The 17,197-nt window shown below is 61.9% G+C and overlaps 1 protein-coding gene and 1 long non-coding RNA gene across 2 annotated transcripts; one reads left to right on the top strand and one right to left on the bottom strand.

Annotated features, from left to right (window-relative positions):
* Positions 1-557: 557 nt before the first annotated feature.
* Positions 558-9,361, top strand: LOC101443931 (uncharacterized). Its single transcript, XR_188761.5, has 4 exons — positions 558-1,002; positions 1,196-1,333; positions 1,488-7,595; positions 7,865-9,361. It is a non-coding gene; the product is annotated as an uncharacterized lncRNA (long non-coding RNA).
* Positions 2,739-17,190, bottom strand: VPS9D1 (VPS9 domain containing 1). Its single transcript, XM_058279546.2, is given in 16 exon segments — positions 2,739-3,287; positions 3,691-3,795; positions 4,613-4,697; positions 5,129-5,331; positions 5,663-5,792; positions 6,322-6,526; positions 6,528-6,816; positions 7,147-7,232; positions 7,340-7,427; positions 7,508-7,560; positions 7,894-7,956; positions 8,021-8,132; positions 9,884-10,046; positions 10,146-10,238; positions 11,401-11,476; positions 16,545-17,190. Coding segments are annotated over 16 exon segments (2,181 nt in total). The 5' UTR covers positions 16,881-17,190; the 3' UTR covers positions 2,739-3,193.
* Between the last annotated feature and the right edge of the window lie 7 nt (positions 17,191-17,197).

Genomic DNA, 17,197 nt, shown 5'->3' with positions numbered 1-17,197 from the left:
GCGCGGCTCAGGGAGGCGGGGCTGGCAGGGGGCGGGGGCGGGGGCGGGGGCGGGGGCGGGCGAAGGCCTGGCCCGGGCAGCCTCCAGCAGTCTGAGCCACTCATCCACAGCTCCCGCGAGGGGCCCGCTCCCGGCAGGCCTCCGGAGGGGGCGGGGCCAGCGGCGCTCCGGAACGGGGATTGGCTGGGGAAGGGCGGATGGCCACCCCCCCCCCCAGGCGGAGGTGGGACCACCCCGTGCGGAGGCGGGGCCAACGGCTCTCCGGAACGGGGATTGGCTGGGGAAGGGGCGGGGCCACCCCGGCAGAGGTGGGGCCAATGGGTCTCCGGAACGGGGATTGGCCGGGGAGGGGGCGGGGCCACCCCAGGCGGAGGCGGGGCCAGCGGCGCTCCGGAAAGGGGATCGGGGGCGGGGCCACCCCCTAGGGACGGGGCCATCCCAGGCGGGGCGGGGCCAGCGGCTCTCCGGAACAGGAATTGGGAGGGGGCGGGGCCACCCCCCAGGGGGCGGGGCCATCCCAGGCGGGGCGGGGCCAGCGGCTTTCCAGAACGGGGATTGGCCGGGGATCCGCGGGCGCGCGCCCCTCGGCGTTTCCGCGGGTTCCTCCGCCCCTCGCCCCTCGCCCCTCGCCCCTCGCCCCTCGCCCCCGCCCTGCGGCGCAGCCGGAGCTTCCCGAGTCGTCTGGCAGACCTGGCTGCGAAGGGGCAGCTGGGGCCTCAAGGCCTCGAGGCCCCCAGGCTCGCCCCGGTCGGTGGGCAGGCCCGAGGCGGGGGTCGCTTCAGCCGCTGCTCCCTGCCCTCGAGCCGGCCGACGCCCCCGAGCCTCTGACCCCAGGCTGGGGCGCAGCCCGAGGAAGGCGCGCCCCCACCCCGAGCGTCCCTCCTCGCGCACTCGCCCTGCAGCCCTGCACCACTCTCTTCCCCGGACCCCTCCCGGGCCTGCGGCCGCTCCATCCAGTGGACAGCTGCTCTTCTGTTGGGAGTGCTCATAAAACGTGTCCGGGTTTGTGCATGTCGTTCTTAATTTCGCTGTGCCTCTGTACCCCCTTCTCAGTGCTATTCAGTCCCGTGGGTCACCCTCCCTCCCCTGGGGCCTGGGAGGTTGTTTGCTACCCCTGGACCAGTTGAGTGCAGGTGACACTCAGGGACTTCCCAAGCTACACAACGAGGCCATGCAGTTCCATCTTGCCCTCTAGCTGCTCACTCCTGGAACCGGCTGCCTGTTGAGCGCCCTGGATGTCTGGCATCAGTCCACCAACACACCTTCAAGCTACTCCAGCACTGTCGAGCTCCCCCAAGCTGCAAGCCGCTGCAGGTGACACAGGGGGATAGAGGTAAGCTGTCCTTGTGGGATCCTGCCCAAATGGAAGTGTCATGAAGAAAATGATTGTCATATATTGAAGCTAGCAAACTGGGGATGGTTTGTTACACAGCAGGAAATAGCTGACTGGATAGTGTGCAGTCACATTTCCCTCTCCACTCACCCAGGGGCAGACATTGACATTGCCTGTAAACACCTCCTCCTGCGGATGCTGAGCTAAGCCCAAGAGCAGGATTGCTGGGTCAGAAGGACCATCTGTACTTCTATACCTAACTTGACCCCAAACTACAAGGAGGCGCTCACACTCCACCAGCCGTGCACACAGGCTCCCATCTCGCCACGCTCAGCGTTGCTGAGCTCTCTAGTTTGCACCAGTCCCATGGGTAAGAAGTTATAACTCATTAGTACTGTAATTTCCATTTCTCTTTTTATGCATTTCTTCTTATGCTAGTTAGCTTTTTGGATTTCTTTCACAGTAGATGCTGTGTCGGCAGCTTTTGCTACTTTTTCTTATGGGTTGCAGAGCTTGTGAATAGTAGGTTCTCTTTTTTTTAAGATTTATTTTTATTTATTTCTCTCCCCTCCTCCCCCCGTTGTCTGTTCTCTGTGTCCTTTTGCTGCGTGTTCTTCTTTGTCCACTTCTGTTGTCAGTGGCATGGGAATCTGTGTTTCTTTTTGTGTCATCTTGCTGCGTCAGCTCCCCACATGCCCCATTCTTGGGCAGGCTGCACTTTCTTTCGTGCTGGGCGGCTCTCCTTATGGGGCGCACTCCTTGCGTGTGGGGCTCCCCTACACGGGGGACACCTCTGCATGGCAGGGCACTCCTTGCACACATCAGTGCTCCACACCAGTCAAGGAGGCCCGGGGTTTGAACTGCGGACCTCCCATGTGGTAGACGGATGTCCTAACCACTGGGCCAAGTCCACCGCCCCCACCAGCTTCTGGACTGAGCCTGGGCCACTCAGTTTGGGGCCCTCCTCCCCTGCAGAGGGGCCCCCGATTCTGCCCATGGCTGGGGGTCAGGCTGCCCTCTCTGGACCCACCATCTCCCCCTGCTCTCCAGTGACCAGATGCTGCCCTTTTCCAAGGCTGCTCGGCACTGAGTGAGCACAGCTGGGGGCCTGGGCAGACCCCAAGTTGCTCCCCTTGGGGCCTCAGCTTCCTGACTGCAGAGCAAAGCATTCTGGGTCTTGCGGGAACCCGTGATGACCTCTGACCTCAGCCCCTGGATGGGGCTGTACCCTGTTCTTGGGGTAAGGCCTACATCTGCCCGGCCGGAGCCAGCGCCTGGGGCGCATGTGGTGCAGGGACCTGTGGGGTCAGGCAGCTGGCCAGGCTGGTCTGGTGAGTGGGCTGTGGGCCTCACCGGCTGTCCTTGGGGAGTACGGGCCTGTGGGGTGGGGACAGAGTGACATGGGTGACAGCAGTAGCACCCTCTTTATTCTGGCCAGGCAGTGTCCGCCTTCCCGACAGTGGCAGGGCGAGCCCTCGGGGCTCGCAGTGTGGAAACCAGCCAGGGACCTGGGCGTGAGCCCGGCAGCGCCAGGCTCCCGGAGCTAGGCCTCGGCGAGGCGGGCCGGCCAGCTGGGGAGGAGCACTACCTCAGCTGCCCAGGCCTCCGTGGGGGCGGGGGGCTCCAACTCCAGCCCCTGGCGGGGGGAAGCAGGTCCCCCAGGCCTGCCTGGCCCAGTGCAGGAGGCCCCCAGGCCCGGGAGCCACAGCTGTTTCCCTTTCGTGACCCCTCAGAGGTGCCACAGGAGACAGGCCAGGGCAGACACTGCGTCAGGGAGGGGAGGGCGCTGGGGACTGCACCAGGGCCTGCTGCCCCCCGCCGGTCCCAAGGCCTCCGGGGCTCCACGGCTCTCGGCCCCGGCTACTGGCCCAGGGTGCCCCCCGGCAGCAGCTCCACATAGCTCAGAGCGCTCTGCAGTGACGTCAGGCAGTACCCCTCCTCTCCAATGAGGTACCTGCGGGGGCAGACCCAGAGCGTGTCATCAGGGGGGGCACAGGTACGCCCTAGAATGCAGCGATGGGGAGGCTGGAGCGGCGGAGGCTTGCCCTGCCATTGGGTGGATGGTGGAGCAGGCGGGGGGCGCCCGACGGTCCGCACCGCGCAGAGGCTGTTGCGCAGAGGCTGTTGGGACGGCCGGCAGCTCCCGTCGGTCAGCAGGAGAGCTATGAGTGGGCCCAGTGGGGGGCTGGGGCGGTGGGGGGGGGAGGCGCTGCTGGCCGGAGCGCCCGGCACACAGAAGCCCTGGAGGGGCTGTCGGGGCGCCTGGGAAGGTGGGGCCGGGCCACTGGGGGTCCCAGGTCGGTCCTGGCGGACGAGGCTGCCCGCGTGCCGGCCCCGCCCTCACCCGGCGGTCCTACCCCTCGTGGATGAACTCCTCCAGCGCTGCGCACTCCGACACGAGCTGGGGGAGGCCGCTCCTCAGCACCACGAAGGACAGCACGGGCAGCAGGTCGTCCGCACCGCTGTCGGGAGAGGCTCGGCTGGCCAGTGGGCTTGGGGCCCGGGTCGCCTGGGCAGGCTGGGGAGGCCGCAGCCCGAGGCACATCCGTCCACAGGCCGAAGGGCGCAGGGCCAGGCACCTTAAGAACCCGTGGCCCAGACAGGCCGGCCCCGGGGCCCTGCCCACCGGCTTCTCCCGCCTGCTCAGCCCTGCAAGCACCCCAGCATCCACTCACTCCCCGCAGGCGGCAGGTGTGGGCAAGGCCCCGGGTGGGGGCCACGGCCTGAATGCACTGGGTGTGAGCGGGGAGCCCCAGCCGCAGACCGCAGGCCCTGGGAGAGCTTGGGAGGCAGAGCGTGTGGCCACATCAGAAATGAGTCTGTGGTCGGGGCTCAGCCTACCCCATCCCTGCCTGTGAGGACCCTGGGGCCCTGGCACCCCAAGGAGCTGACCAGCCTTGGGGAGCCCCAGGCCCTTTTGCCACAAGCGGGACCCTGCAGCCATGCCCCCGGGTGGGTGGGGACATGCTCCACCACCCTCACGCTCAGGTCTGACGTCCACCTGCCGTCACCGCGGCCTGAAGCGCAGGTGCTGAGGGTGCTTGCGTGCCCAGCAGGCCAGGAGAGAAAAGGTGGCAGGACCAGGCATCCCGGGGCAGGTGGGGAGGAGGGCTGGGAGCGGGCTTTGGAGAGCCGGAAGCCAACCTTGGGGGGCTGCAGAGGCCCCAAGGCGCCCTCGTCCTCCCTGAGCCCCAACCTCCTGCCCTGCCCTGTAGGACACCCAGCAAGGAAGGATGCCGCAGGCGGCTACCCCACGGGCTGCGCCGTGCCAGGACTCACATGGCGGCCGCGCCGGGCTGGGGTCCGGCCTCCTGGGCGCGGCAGCTGTCTTCCGCACACTCACAGATGGCCCTCAGGGCTCGCACTGCAGGAGCAGAAACGCGGCTGCTTGGGGACGGGTGGGTGCCGGGTGGCAATGGAGGGGGCCCGCGAGAGGGGCCGGGTTCCCAGGCTCCAACCCGCACTGGCCGCTGGACAGAGAGGGCACCAGGGCCCAGGGGAGGGCACCCCTAGGTCCCCCGGGCACTCCTGAGACTGACCAGGCCCAGCTCCTAGCCGAGGGCCTCCTCGTGGCCCTGACCCTGCAGGGACGCAGCGGTGGGGTGGGGTGGGGTGGGGGCCTGGAGAGCGGCTGAGCTGGTGGGCACAGGGACGCATGAGGCCCTCAGGGCCAGGGGAAGCAGTGTGGGAGCCCCGTCCATCCCCCCTGCTGATGTGTGGGCTGGGTGGAGCTGGGGTGACCCAGAGTGGGGCTGGAGACCCCCCACCCAAGCGGAGGGTGGACCCGGCCCTCACCGATGCACTCTAGCTTCTTCTGGGGGCAGCTCTCCAGCACCAGCAGCCCCAGCTCCTGGGCCGCCGAGAAGAAGGGGTGGGTGCCCTGGGCTGCAGGGTCCCGGGGGAGGAGCCTGGCGGGGATGCCGAGGGCCGCAGGGGGTGTGTTCCTGTGGCGCTCCATGCTGCTGCGCAGGGCCGCCTCCCGCGGGCGCAGCACACTCCTGGGGCACGGGAGACCCGGCTCAGCTGCCCCAGGCCCCCAGCCAGGCCTGGGCCGGGGCAGGGGGGTGGCCTGGGGCCTCTGACCCCAGCACTGGAGCTGGCTCAGAGCCGCGACGGCGAACACGAGGTGTGGGCCGGCCCTGCGGCGAGGGGCACCGACAGACTGCGCACCAGGCAGGGCCACGCCGAGCTGGGCACGCCCACTGCCCTTAAATTTAGACATTCGCAGAGGTGACAGCCCAGCAGGCCCCAAGGGTCAAACCTGAGGTCCAGGCAAAAAACAGCCTCGGGGCCTGAGGGCCGGCGGCGGGGTGGGGGCCGGCGGCTCACCGGTAGAGTGCCAGCAGCAGGGGCCACAGCGGGGAGAAGAAGGGCTCCTCGATGCAGGCCAGGCAGCGGTCCCTGGAGGCCGCCGCGTTCAGCCCGTCGAAGGTCAGGAGGGTCAGCGAGAGCAGCCGGTCTGCGGGAGCAGAGCTGGGGTGCTCGGCGCGGGGCCGGCAGCCCCTCCCCTCCAGCCCCGCCGCCCTTCCTGGGTCTGAGTCAGACCCGCTGACCCTCCTCCCTGGGGGCCAGTGCAGGTGGGGGGTGGCTCTTGAGCACACAGTCTGCGCCTAGACCGCGGGGACTCGGGGCTCAGGCACCTCTGCCCGCCGAGGCTGAGGCCCAGGGAAGCGAGGGTCCCAGGAGGGTGGGGGCGGCACAGGGTGAGAAGGGCCCGCCCACCCCGCAGTTTTCCAAGGCAGGAGGCTTCAGCCTGAGGGGGCTTTGGCGTCACCCACTCCCTGGGCCCAGCTCTGGGTGCTGTGCACTGTTCCCAGATTTCCAGAGGCTGAGGAGCACGCGGGGCGGCCTGCACGCACAGGTCTCCTGGATTTTGGGTAAGGCGAGTCCCACCGAGGGGCAGCAGCTCTGTGAGCTGGCCAGAGGCGGCCCCTTCCCCAAGAACCCCGGGCTCGGGCAGGGGCGAGTGAGCCGGGCGGCGCCCTCACCGATGGCGTTGTGGATGCCCCGCACCGCGCCCTTGAGCTGCTCGGGCAGCGGCTCCCTCGCTCCCGGCGTCTGCGGCTCCCGCGGCCCCGCAGGGCCCAGGCCGCGCCGCTCGGACGCCGCCAGGAACTGCTCCAGGTCTTCGAAGGAGCTGTCCTTGTCCGGCAGGCGGGACGGGGTGTCCAGGGGCGACGGCGGCCCCGCGGGGTCCAGGGGTCCAGGGGGGGGGCGGGGGCGTGGGGGGGCGGGCGGAGGGGCCGTCCTGGGGCCGCGGGGCCGGCCCGGGCTCCGGGGCCGAGAGCATGCAGTAGAGGCTCTGGGAGGGCCGGAGCCGCCGGCTCCCCGGGGCCAGCAGCCCGTCGGCGTCGGGGGGCAGCGCGCAGCAGTCCCGGGCACAGGGGGGGCCCCCGGCGCCCCTGCTCACGAGGGGGTACAGCGCGCTGTACACGGCGCACTGGAGCTTCTTGAGCAGCTGCGTGATCGGGTGGTCCGGCAGGCTGCGGGAGACGCACGGCTGGCGGGGGCGCAGCGGCGGGGCGGGCCGGGGCGAGCGCGCTGACCCCCGCCCCGGGAGGCCCCGCCCCGCCCGAGGCCCCGCCCCCCGAGGCCCCGCCCCACCCGGGAGGCCCCGCCCCACCCGGGAGGCCCCATAAGCGCTGGGGGCAGCTGCTCAGGGAGTCGCGGTCACCCGCGCGCAGACGGGCTTAGGTCTGCAGGCGGGCCAGTCCCCGGGTGCCCGGGGCACCCCCTCCTGCCATGCGCCCCCCCTCCTAGCCCCTCCTTTGTGCTCTCCATCAACCGGCCGGCGGGGAGGGGCTCGAGGGTACCTGAGCAGGTGGGAGACCAGGCCGGTCACCAGCGCCAGGTCCCCGGGGCTCCTCTTGAGTTTGGCCCTCCAGAGCTTCGGCCAGTCCTGCAGGACAGAGCGCCTCGGCGACAGCACCGCGCCCGCTGCCCCTCGCCCCCCACCACGGTGCACCCAGGAAGAGCCCAGGGCGACCCCCGGCCCGCGGGGCTCACGTGGTCCTGCTCGTACTCCAGAACGGCCGCGTAGAGGGCCCGCTGCTCCCGCTCCTCCGGGGTCAGGACCACCTGGCTGCAGAACCTCCTGGGAAGAAAGGCCTGGGTGGGCCTGCGGGAAAGCCCCCCACCCGACGCGTGTCCTGGGTGCGAACGAGAGGGGCGCACCTGTCCGCAGCCTCCTGCAGCCGCAGCCGCCGCTCCTCAGCCTTCCTCTGGAGCTGGACAGCGAGTCAAGGAGCTTCCCCGGCCAGAGGTGCGCCCACCCCGACCCGGCCCTTGTCCCCCGCAGACCCCCCGGGGTCTGATGAGGGCCCCGCTCCAGGTATCTGCTGACTGCCGGGGTGTCCCAGGGGCCACGCACAGTGCAGGAGGGCGGAAGCGATGGGGAAGGGGAGCCTGGCAGGTGCCAACTTGGGGAGGAGGGCTGGGGGGCGGTGCCCAGCGGACTTGAAGGATGGGAGGCCCGGAGCGGCGGGGCGGGGGGCCGTGCTCGCCCCGCACAGCGGCCTTCTCCTGCCTTAGCCCAAGTCCAGGACGTGCAGAAAGGATGCCGTCTGCTCACGCGCTTTGGCAATCACCAGGTTCTCCATCATCTGCCGCTGCAGGGACAGGGTCTGCAAGGGAAGGTGGCTAAGCCAGGGCCCCAGCCGCCCTCCAGCCCAGGCCCCCCCCACTCACCAGCGACGTCTTCTGCACAGCCTGGGTGGCGTCCAGCCGGGCCAGGCGGGCCTCGTAGGCGGCCTGCAGCTTCTGGTTCTGTAGCGAGGCTTCCTCCAGGGGTGTCAGCTCCCTGCAAGTGGGGACGATGAGCCTCCTTCTCACCAGCCCCCCCACTGTGGGACCAGGAGGCCCACTGCGGGGGGAGGCAGGAAATGCACACAGAAGTAGAGGTCTGGGCAAGCTGGAGGCTCTTGCCCCTTTGAACCTGCCCCTTTGGCTCCTGCCAGAACGGGAGCCTGGTGTTGCCTGGCCTTCTGGCTCTGCGAGAGGCTGCGGATCTGGCCTTGCGTCTACATGGGTTTGGAGGTTCAACGGGACGCTTTAACGGCACACGGAGTGGAGAAGCAGGTTGAACGACAGCGGTCGGTAGCCTCTCCAGGGTGGGAGCGTTCTGCCCCATTTGGCTTCCTTCCAGCCGTGGTGGAGAGAGGGCCCTGGGACGAACGCCTGGTGCCTGCCCCTGCCCACAGCCCCCCACGCAGGCACGAGGGGCTCAGGACCACCCTGCGTCCTGGCAGCCCCAAGGCCTGGCCGGAGCCAGGCCAGGAGGAGTGAACCGGCGTCACGCAACCCATCGGGTTCCCTGGGCTCCTGGCGACTCAGCAGTCTAGAAAACTGTCCATTTTTAGCTCTTCAGATGATGCCTCTCTCCTCTTCTCTTCTTCCTCTCCTTTTGGAACTTCAGTAAGGTACATTAGACCTTGTACTTCTCTTTTATATTTCCTGTGCTTTTTCTTTTTTCTTTTAATAGGTAATTTTTTAAAAAAGATTTTATTTTTTATTTATCCTTCCTCCCTCCCCCCCCCCATTGTCTGCTCTCTGTGTCCATTCCCTGTGTGTTCTTCTCTGTCTGCCTGTATTCTCATTAGGTAGCTCCGGGAACCAATCCTGGGACCTTCTGGAGTGGGAGAGAGTAATTACTCTCTGGTACCACCTCAGCTCCCTGTTCTGCTACATCTTATTTTCTCTCTTCTGTGTCTCTTGTTGCCTCATATTGCTGCGCCAGCTTTCTGCGTCGGCCGGCACTCCTGCGTGGAGTGGCTTTCCTGTGCAGGGCAGCACTCCTGTGTGGGGCGGTGTTCCCGCATGGGCCAGCACTCCGTGTGAGCCAGCTTGCCGTCACCAGGAGGCCCTGGGCATCGAATCCTGGACCTCCTATATGGTAGACGGGAGCCCAGTTGGTTAAGCCACATCCGTTTCCCTCTCTGAGGCATTCTGGGTGTCTTTTGACCTTTCTTTCAATTCACCAATTTTCTTTTCAGCTATGTTTCCTGTGCTGTTATAAACTTATTAACTCAGCGAGTGTGTGTGTGTGTGTGCGTGCGAATATTTCTACTGGGAAATATAAATGGTGGTTACTATTTCCAACCAGTTTTTAATTAATTTCAGTTATTATACTTTTCATTTCTAGAGATGTTCTATTTGGCTCTTTACTTGCTGGGTTAGATTTTATAGTTCCTTGTTCCCTGCTGACATTTTCAAACCTGACTTTTATCTCTCTAAATATAGAAAGCATGAGTTTTTCATAATCTGTGTCTGTTAACTCCACTATCTGAAAATTTTACCATCTCTCTGTTGTCATTCCTTGTGTTTTCTTGTTTTTTTTGTATGTGTGCCTGGCTATGTTCGACGGTGTTCCACTCGTTTTTATGAAAAATCAAAAGTGCTTTCCTCCAAAGAGGATTTGCATTTGCTTCTTCTAGGCACCAAACGTAGCCCCACTCTGGGGCCTATTTTTACTAGATTCACCGTGGACAGCTCGCTTCGCCTGGCCTGTAATCCCAACCCCAGGCTCAGCCTCCTGACCGGGCCCCATCTTACTTCTTAGAGCCTGGCCACTCCACTGCCTGAAGTTTCTGGAAGATCTCAGGGGGCAGGAAGGGAGAGAGCTTGCCCCCTTCATCTGAGTACACCCGGCGGTGCCGGCTGGTGGTGGAGGGGACCGGAGCAGCGGCAGGCACGGCTGGCTTGAGGTGTGCTTTCCCTGTGGGAACAGCCAGAGGTCAGTTGAGAGGCCCCGTACTCCACAAAGGAAGTCAGATTTAGGGGGAGGCCCCAGGAAAATCTCCTGCTGGAGACCCACCGAGTTTGGCCGCTGTGGATTGGGCCCTCTCCAAACACTGCTCAGCAAGCTTCAGCATCTTCGAAGTGTCTGGGGCCACTGTGTCCCCGGCCTCTGAGGAGCAGGGGACAAGACAGACAGTCACCCTCAGCGTCACCACAGGCGGACTCTTGCTGAAGTGCAGACAAGGGTGCTGCACGCTGCGGTGGCGAGCCCTGGGCCCAGCCAGCCCACGATGACTGGCTTCCCCCGCTCAGGAGTGGCCTCTGGACACCTCCACTCCTCACTGACCTGCAACTCTCTCTCTGCAAGGCAGCCTGAGCAGCGCCAGGTGTCGCTGCACAGACGAGGACGTGCGGCGCCGGGCCGCTAGCTCTGCAGCCGGCTCCTCTTGTCTGCAGGCTGCCTTCCAGCACTTCTGTCCTTTCTGGGCCACTCCTATTAGCGCCAGCTCCTGATCTGGGTCCCTGCCCCCTTCGCAGCAAACCCCCTGGAGACTCCCACTTCCTGTCTCCACCCCACAATTCCCAGTGGAGCAGGCTCACCCACCCCACCTCGCCAATGCCAGGGGCCACTCTCTGTGCCTTCCTCCATTTCTGAGCATCCCAGGGCTCGACTCCCCAGGGGAGCTCCTTCTGCCGAGGATTCCGTCTATACCCCTGCCTCCCACCCCTCTCTGATCCCCCTACTCTTGCATCCACTGGCTGCTTGGCTCCTGCTCCTGAGGGTCTCGCTGGCACCTCACACTTATTGTATGCAAGACCGAACCCTCTGTCCTCCCAAATCTGCTCCCCACAGTCACACCATCAGCGCTGCCCCCCCCCCCCAGTGGCTCACTGTCCTCCCCCTAGCAAATCCAAGGGGTCCACCTTCACAGTACATCCTCCAGCCCCTCACCCCTCTCACCTCTGGGTGGTCCCAGCCACTGCTGTCCTCACAATGGGAGTCTCCCCCAGCTCTCCCCGGCTTCTAACCCTGGGCCCCCTCACGCCACCCTGAGGCCCATGGAACCCTGCAGGGTCTGCCAGGCCCTGACATGCTGCCCACTCCCATCCAGGACCTATGCCCATCACTGTGCACCTCCTCCGAGGGGCTTGTGACCCTCCCAGCAGCCCCAGCCCCTCTCCAGCCTCTTGCTCATAGCCTCTTGCTCCTGCCCTGGGTCACACTCCAGTGGCTGATGCTTACTGGGTGCTCACTGGTCCACCGTCTGCTAATGACACAGGAGGCCCCAGGTGGGGACCCCCCAAGGGCCGAGGACCCCTTTCACCCGCACCTTTGGTTGCTTCCACTTCCTCCAGAAGCACCTGGGAGATGTAGTGGATGCTCCTCAGGTATGCGGCGTACGCCTCCTGTGCCCGGAAGAGGGACGGCGGTCAGGCCAGTGGGGCCAGGGTTCCCAAGCCTGCCTCTGCAAGCCCTTGAGAGGACAGTGAGGGCCCGCAGTAGTTCGCTAGTGACCCCTCCGGCTGACCCACGATGGACCCTCGTTCTCCCAACTTAAAGGACAAGATGCCGGCACCTGAGAACATGAAAGCCCTTTTCTCCACAAGCCCTGCCCTGGCAGTGAGTGTGCGTCCAGCTGGCACCTGCCCTCCCGCTGTTCCTTTTCACCAAGGAGGAAAACGAGACTCTCCTTCAGTGGGCTGGGGCGCAGTCCCAGACACTACTCTCCTTCAGTCTCTTTGCAATGAGTTTCCTTTCTGTGTTCATACTCAGAGACCATTTGTTCAGGGGCTTCAGGGAAAACTGCTTTAGGAGGGAGTGAGGCAGGAGACCTCAGCCACGTCCAGCCTCGGTGGGGGACTGAATCATGTGCATGGTTTGAACATGTTCTTGGGTCTTGTCTTGGTCTGCAGTCTGGGGGGTGTGGACCCACTGTCAGGAAAATCTCTTCAAGAAGCTACTTCTGTGAAGGTGCAGCCCGGCCAAACCAGTGGAGCTTCCACCTGGACTCCTGAGCTCCTTCATCAGCAGAGGGCAAGTCAGAGAAGCCACCAGTAGCAGCCAGAAGCCAAAACCAGTGGAGCTCAGAAGGGAAAGGAGAAGATGCCGTGTGCACATTGCCATGTGACAGAAAAGCTAAGGAACCCCCAAGTTTGCTTGCTGGGCAGCTAGAAGATACCAACCCTGGGAGGAAGTGAGCCTTCTAGCCTCTGAAACCGTGAGCCAATAAGTCCCTTTTGTTAAGCCGACCCATTGTATGGCATTTGCTTTAGTGGAGAGGAAACTATGGCAGTTTGATATTATTTATGAATTCCAAAAAAGATATTATGTTTGTCAACTGGTTTGTTTCTCTGGGTGTAATACCCTTTAATTGTAGTAGATTCAGCTGAGATGTCTGATTAAATTATGTTCAGATTAGGGCTTTGATTCAACCATATCATTAGAGTATGACTCAGTGCTGAATCCCAGCCCCTTGGGATGATAAAACAAACTCTCACATGGAAGTAGACACACAGAAAAAGACAAGGCAGAGAGAACTTGGTTTTGTCACTGGAGCACCAGGGAGAGTTGAGCCATTCACCTGACAGTTTACAGCTGACCTTGTGAAGAGAACAGAGCAGCTGAGCCCAGAAAGAAACCAGCCCCAGGAAGAGAGATGAGCCTTATGCCACCTACAGCTGAGACTGGAAGGTATTGGACCCATGGAGCCTTAAGAGGAAGAGGGAGGCTGAGCCCTGGCAGCCATCGCCCGCCATCTTGCTTCAACATGTGGTCAATGACTTTGGGCGAGAAAGTACCTCTTATGGTACCCTCAGCTGCACTCTTTAGGGCCTGTGATTGTGAGCTTCTACTCCAATTGAATACCCCTTATAAAAGCCAACAGAGTTCTGGCATTTTGCATCAGCACCCCTTTGGCTAACACAAAAACAGTTTTTGGTATCAGAAAGTGGATGCTGCTATGACAAATACCAGAAAGCATGGAAGTGGCTTTGGAATTGGGTGAGAGACAGAGATGGGAGAACTGGTGCATTTGACAGATAAGGCCCAGACTGCTTTGAAGGGACTTAGTTGGAAATATGGATGCCAGCAGCACCTCAGCTGAGGTCTTAGACGGAAATGAGAAATGCATTGTTGGAAATTGGAGGAAAAGCAATCCTTATTAAAAAGTGGCAGAGAACTTAGCAAAACTGTATTCTGATGCCAAACTGAAAGTACTTGATGAACTTGGATATTTAGGTGAGAAGACTTCCATGAGGAAGGTACAGTCTGGCTTCTTGGAGCTTACAGTAAAATGTGAGCGGAAAGGGATAAGCTGAGACCTGAACTGTGCTTAAGCACAAAGAAATCAAAAGTTGGTAGTTTGGAAAAGTCTTTACCTATTCAGATAGTGTGCTCCGAGACTCGGGCCAGAAGTGGCTCTATGAGGAAACTTCCTGAGCTTTCTAGGAAGTGAGTCCCCAGAGGACAAGCCAATGAAGGTTTAATTATGAAGAGGGTGTGACTGGGGAAGATGTGGCTTAAGCAACTGGGCTCCTGCCTACCACATGGGAGGTCCCAGGTTTGGTTCCCAGTGCCTCCTAAAGAAGACAGTCAAGACAGTGAGCTGGTGCGATGGGCAGGTGTGGCAAGCTGGTGCAGCAGGATGATGCAGAACAAGACACAACACAAAGAGGAAAGACAATGAGAGATAGAACAAAGCAGAGAGCTGAGGTGGCTCAGGCGACTGGGCGACTCCCTCCCACGTGGGGGTCCTGGGTTTTGTTCCTGGAGAAGACAAGCAGACAGAGAGTGCACACAACAAATGAACTCAGACAGCAGACAGTGCAAATAAAAATAAAATAAATCTTAGAAAAAAAAAAGAGGGCGTGACTGGACATGGAACCAGGCAGTTATTTCAGGGGAAGTTAGGATCAGAAATGCGGTTTTCCAGGAAGGGTCTTTACAAAGTTCTATTGCTTGATGGTTTGGATCCACATGAAGTACACACAAAGCCAATAAGGATTTTGAAAAATTAGTAGGAACAGAACCACTGCCAGCCTGGACTGAAAAGGACAAAGTGAAGGAAGAAGGATGTCAAGGCCAGAGCATGGAAACAAAGGTCTGGACTGAAAAGTTCTCCTTCAGCCAAAAGAGTGGCCACCCCATCTGTGGAAAGGGCAGGTCCGCCCTTGCACTGGGAGGGGGTGGGCTTTGCACCCCATCATTCAGGGAGAGTGTGGCTACCTCAATGCTTGGGGATGGTGGGGGCTGTGCTCAGTGTTTGTGAGAGCCTGGCCTCCACCCCGATGCTTGGAGAGGATGGGGCCTTCACCTCAGTGTTTGTGAGAGCCTGGCCTCCACCCCGATGCTTGGAGGGCATGGCACCTTCACCCCAGTGTTTGGGGAGAGCATGGCCGCTGCACAAGCTCTTAGGATGGGCGGGGCTGCCGCTCAGCAGGCTGAGAGAACAAAACATGACCCATAGGTGACTCTCAGGCCTTGAGACCAATGGACTTTGCCTGACTGGATTTGGAACTTGTTTGGAACCTGTGACCTTGTTCTCTCTGCAATCTCTCTCTTCTGGAATAGGAATGCCTATCCTATGCCTGTTTCACCATTGTACATTAGGAGCGGATAACTTCTCCAGTTTCATGGACCCACAGACAGGCAAATTGGGCACCAGGACAGACCACATCCATATCCAGTTCTGATGAGACTTTGTACTGAGCACTGCTGCTGAACGACTTAACACTTCTGGGATGCTGTGAGGGAATGAAGGTATTTTGCATGTGGGAAGAACATGTGTCTAGAGAGTGGACTGTGGTGGGTTGACTTGTGCACCCGGTTTGGACATATTATTAGCCTTGGTCTGCATTCATTGCAGACTTTGCAGTCATTGCAAAGTAGATTTCTACAAGATGTTACTTCATTTAAGGTGTGGCCCAAATGAATCAGGTGGGGCTTTCATCCAGATCCCTGAAGTCCTTTATAAGCAGAGTAAAAGTCACAGGTAGAGAAGGAACTGGATGTGGCTCAAACACTTGGGTGCCCACCTGTCACATGGGAGGTCACAGGTTTGGGTCCCGGTGCCTCCTAAAAGAAGACGAGCAAATGCCTCCTCCCATTCTAGCAACAGAACTAGACCCTGCCCCACCGCAACAAGCAGAGGCCACAAGTCAGCAGATGCCAAAGCCCAAGGGAGCGGATGTGGCTCAGGTCGTTGGGCACTCCCCTTTCATGTGGGAGGCCCCAGGTTTGGTTCCCAGTGCCTGCTGGAGAAGGTGAGCAAACAATGAGCAGAGAGACAAGCGAACCATCTGGGGAAAGGAGGATATACAGAACAATAAAGTAAATTAAAAAATAAATCTAAAAAAAAAAAAAAAGTCAGAGAGAAAGGCCATAGGGAGCAGCAAGAAACTAGAAGTCAACAGAAACCAGGAGAGAAAGGAGATGCTGCTATGTGCGCTGTTGTGCAATGGAAAAGCCAAGGAAACCCAGATTGCCAGCCAGAAGATACCGGTCCTGGGAGGAAGCAAGCCTTCCGGTCTCTGAAACTGTGAGCCCACAGATTCCTGTTAAGTCAACACATGGTGTGGTGTTTGTTTTAGCAGCCAGAAAACCAAGATACTGGGATTCTGGGGAACCCCTTTCCTGAGACCCACAGCAAGGGCTGCCTGGGGACGTGGAACCCAGGACCTGAATGTGCATGAAGCCAGTTTCCAGGACGTGGCCACTCAGCTCAGAGCTCAGACACTAGGGACCACGGCACAGTGGGTTATTTTTGTTTTGTTTTTGCATCCTAGTTCTCTAATTACCTACCCAGCGCCTACACCTCAGACATAAATAAGGACAGGATGGATTCTGGGCAGGGTTTCTGATTTGTGGAGCACCTGCTGGCCTAGAGGACAATCGTGGGAAGAGCAGTAGGATCCCGGAGCTGAGAGGGTGTTCCCAGGCAGTGGGACCTCCCTCCTTCCCTGGACAGCCCCCGGCGGCTCAGCCGGCTTTTTCTACCTCGCCCCACCTTTGGTTTGGGAACCCATTCTCTGTGAGCAACCACGCCCTCTGCTGCATTTCCTTCCAAGCGAGCTCTGGAGGCGCCCGGAAACCTGGAAACAGCTGAAGCCTCGGCAGAATGAGTTAACCTTTTCTGGGTTCAGTCGTCTTAGGGAATCTGATTCGAAATACAGGCTTTCTGCCCATGAAAATACACGTGGAACTGAGGAGGCTGGTTCAGACCCTCTCGGGTCTCCTCCACAAATACACTTAGGGCTCTAATCCACCGACTCCTCGAGCAGAGGGGCGAACCGAGGCCAGGAAAGGGCCGTGAGCTGTCCAAGGTCGCACCGCAGAGCAGACCCAACCCAGGGCCCGACCCTGCCGGCGGACCGCCGAAGGGGCCCGGCTCTCGTCCCTGGGGTGAGCCTCCCACGCCCCCCGGCCCGCCCCCGACCCCGGCTGCCCTCCGCCGGCCCCGCCCCCGCCGCGCCTCACCCGGGGCCGGTTGCCGGTGTCCAGCTCGATGGCCCCGTTCGCCAACTTCATGGCGCTCTGCAGTGGCCTCACCGTGCCGTCCCCGGCCGCAGCGGCCATGGCACCGGGCGGCAGGGGCAGGCGGAGGCGGCTACCGAGGGACGGGGCGGGCGGCCTGGGCCCGGAACGCCGCCTGCGAGGGCGCGGGAGCCGCCCGAGCGGCGGACCGGCGGAAGGGGCGGAGCCATTGCGAGCGCACTTCCGGGGGCCCCGCCCCGTCGCTGCAGCCGGTGGGTCTACCGCGGGCCGAGGCGGGGGCGGCCTCCGAGGACGACGAGCGGCCGCGAGCCTTGGCATCCCACTCGGGCTCGCATCTGGGACCGAGAGGCATGATACTAGCCTCCTCCCGTGGCTTCCTGAGCCGGGCGCTCTCGCTCGCTCTGTGACGAGTTTACTCCCGTCTAGCCCCGCCCCGCGCCTCAGTTTCCCATCAGTAAAATGGGGGTAAAAGCAGGTCGTCTCTCGCACACGGGCTTGCGCGAGGCCAAGCGCTACGCACAGCGCCCGGCCCGCGGAGGCGCTTCAGGGGCGTTAGCTAGCGGTGGCGCCTCGGGGTCCGGACGTCGTCCCGTGTGGGCCCTTCCCGGGCAACCCCGCCCCTCAGCGAGGGATCC

Source organism: Dasypus novemcinctus, chromosome 18, assembly GCF_030445035.2.
Source record: "Dasypus novemcinctus isolate mDasNov1 chromosome 18, mDasNov1.1.hap2, whole genome shotgun sequence".
Lineage (NCBI taxonomy): Eukaryota > Metazoa > Chordata > Mammalia > Cingulata > Dasypodidae > Dasypus > Dasypus novemcinctus.
Note: the sequence above shows the minus strand (reverse complement) of the source record. Positions and strands in the feature narration are given on the sequence as shown.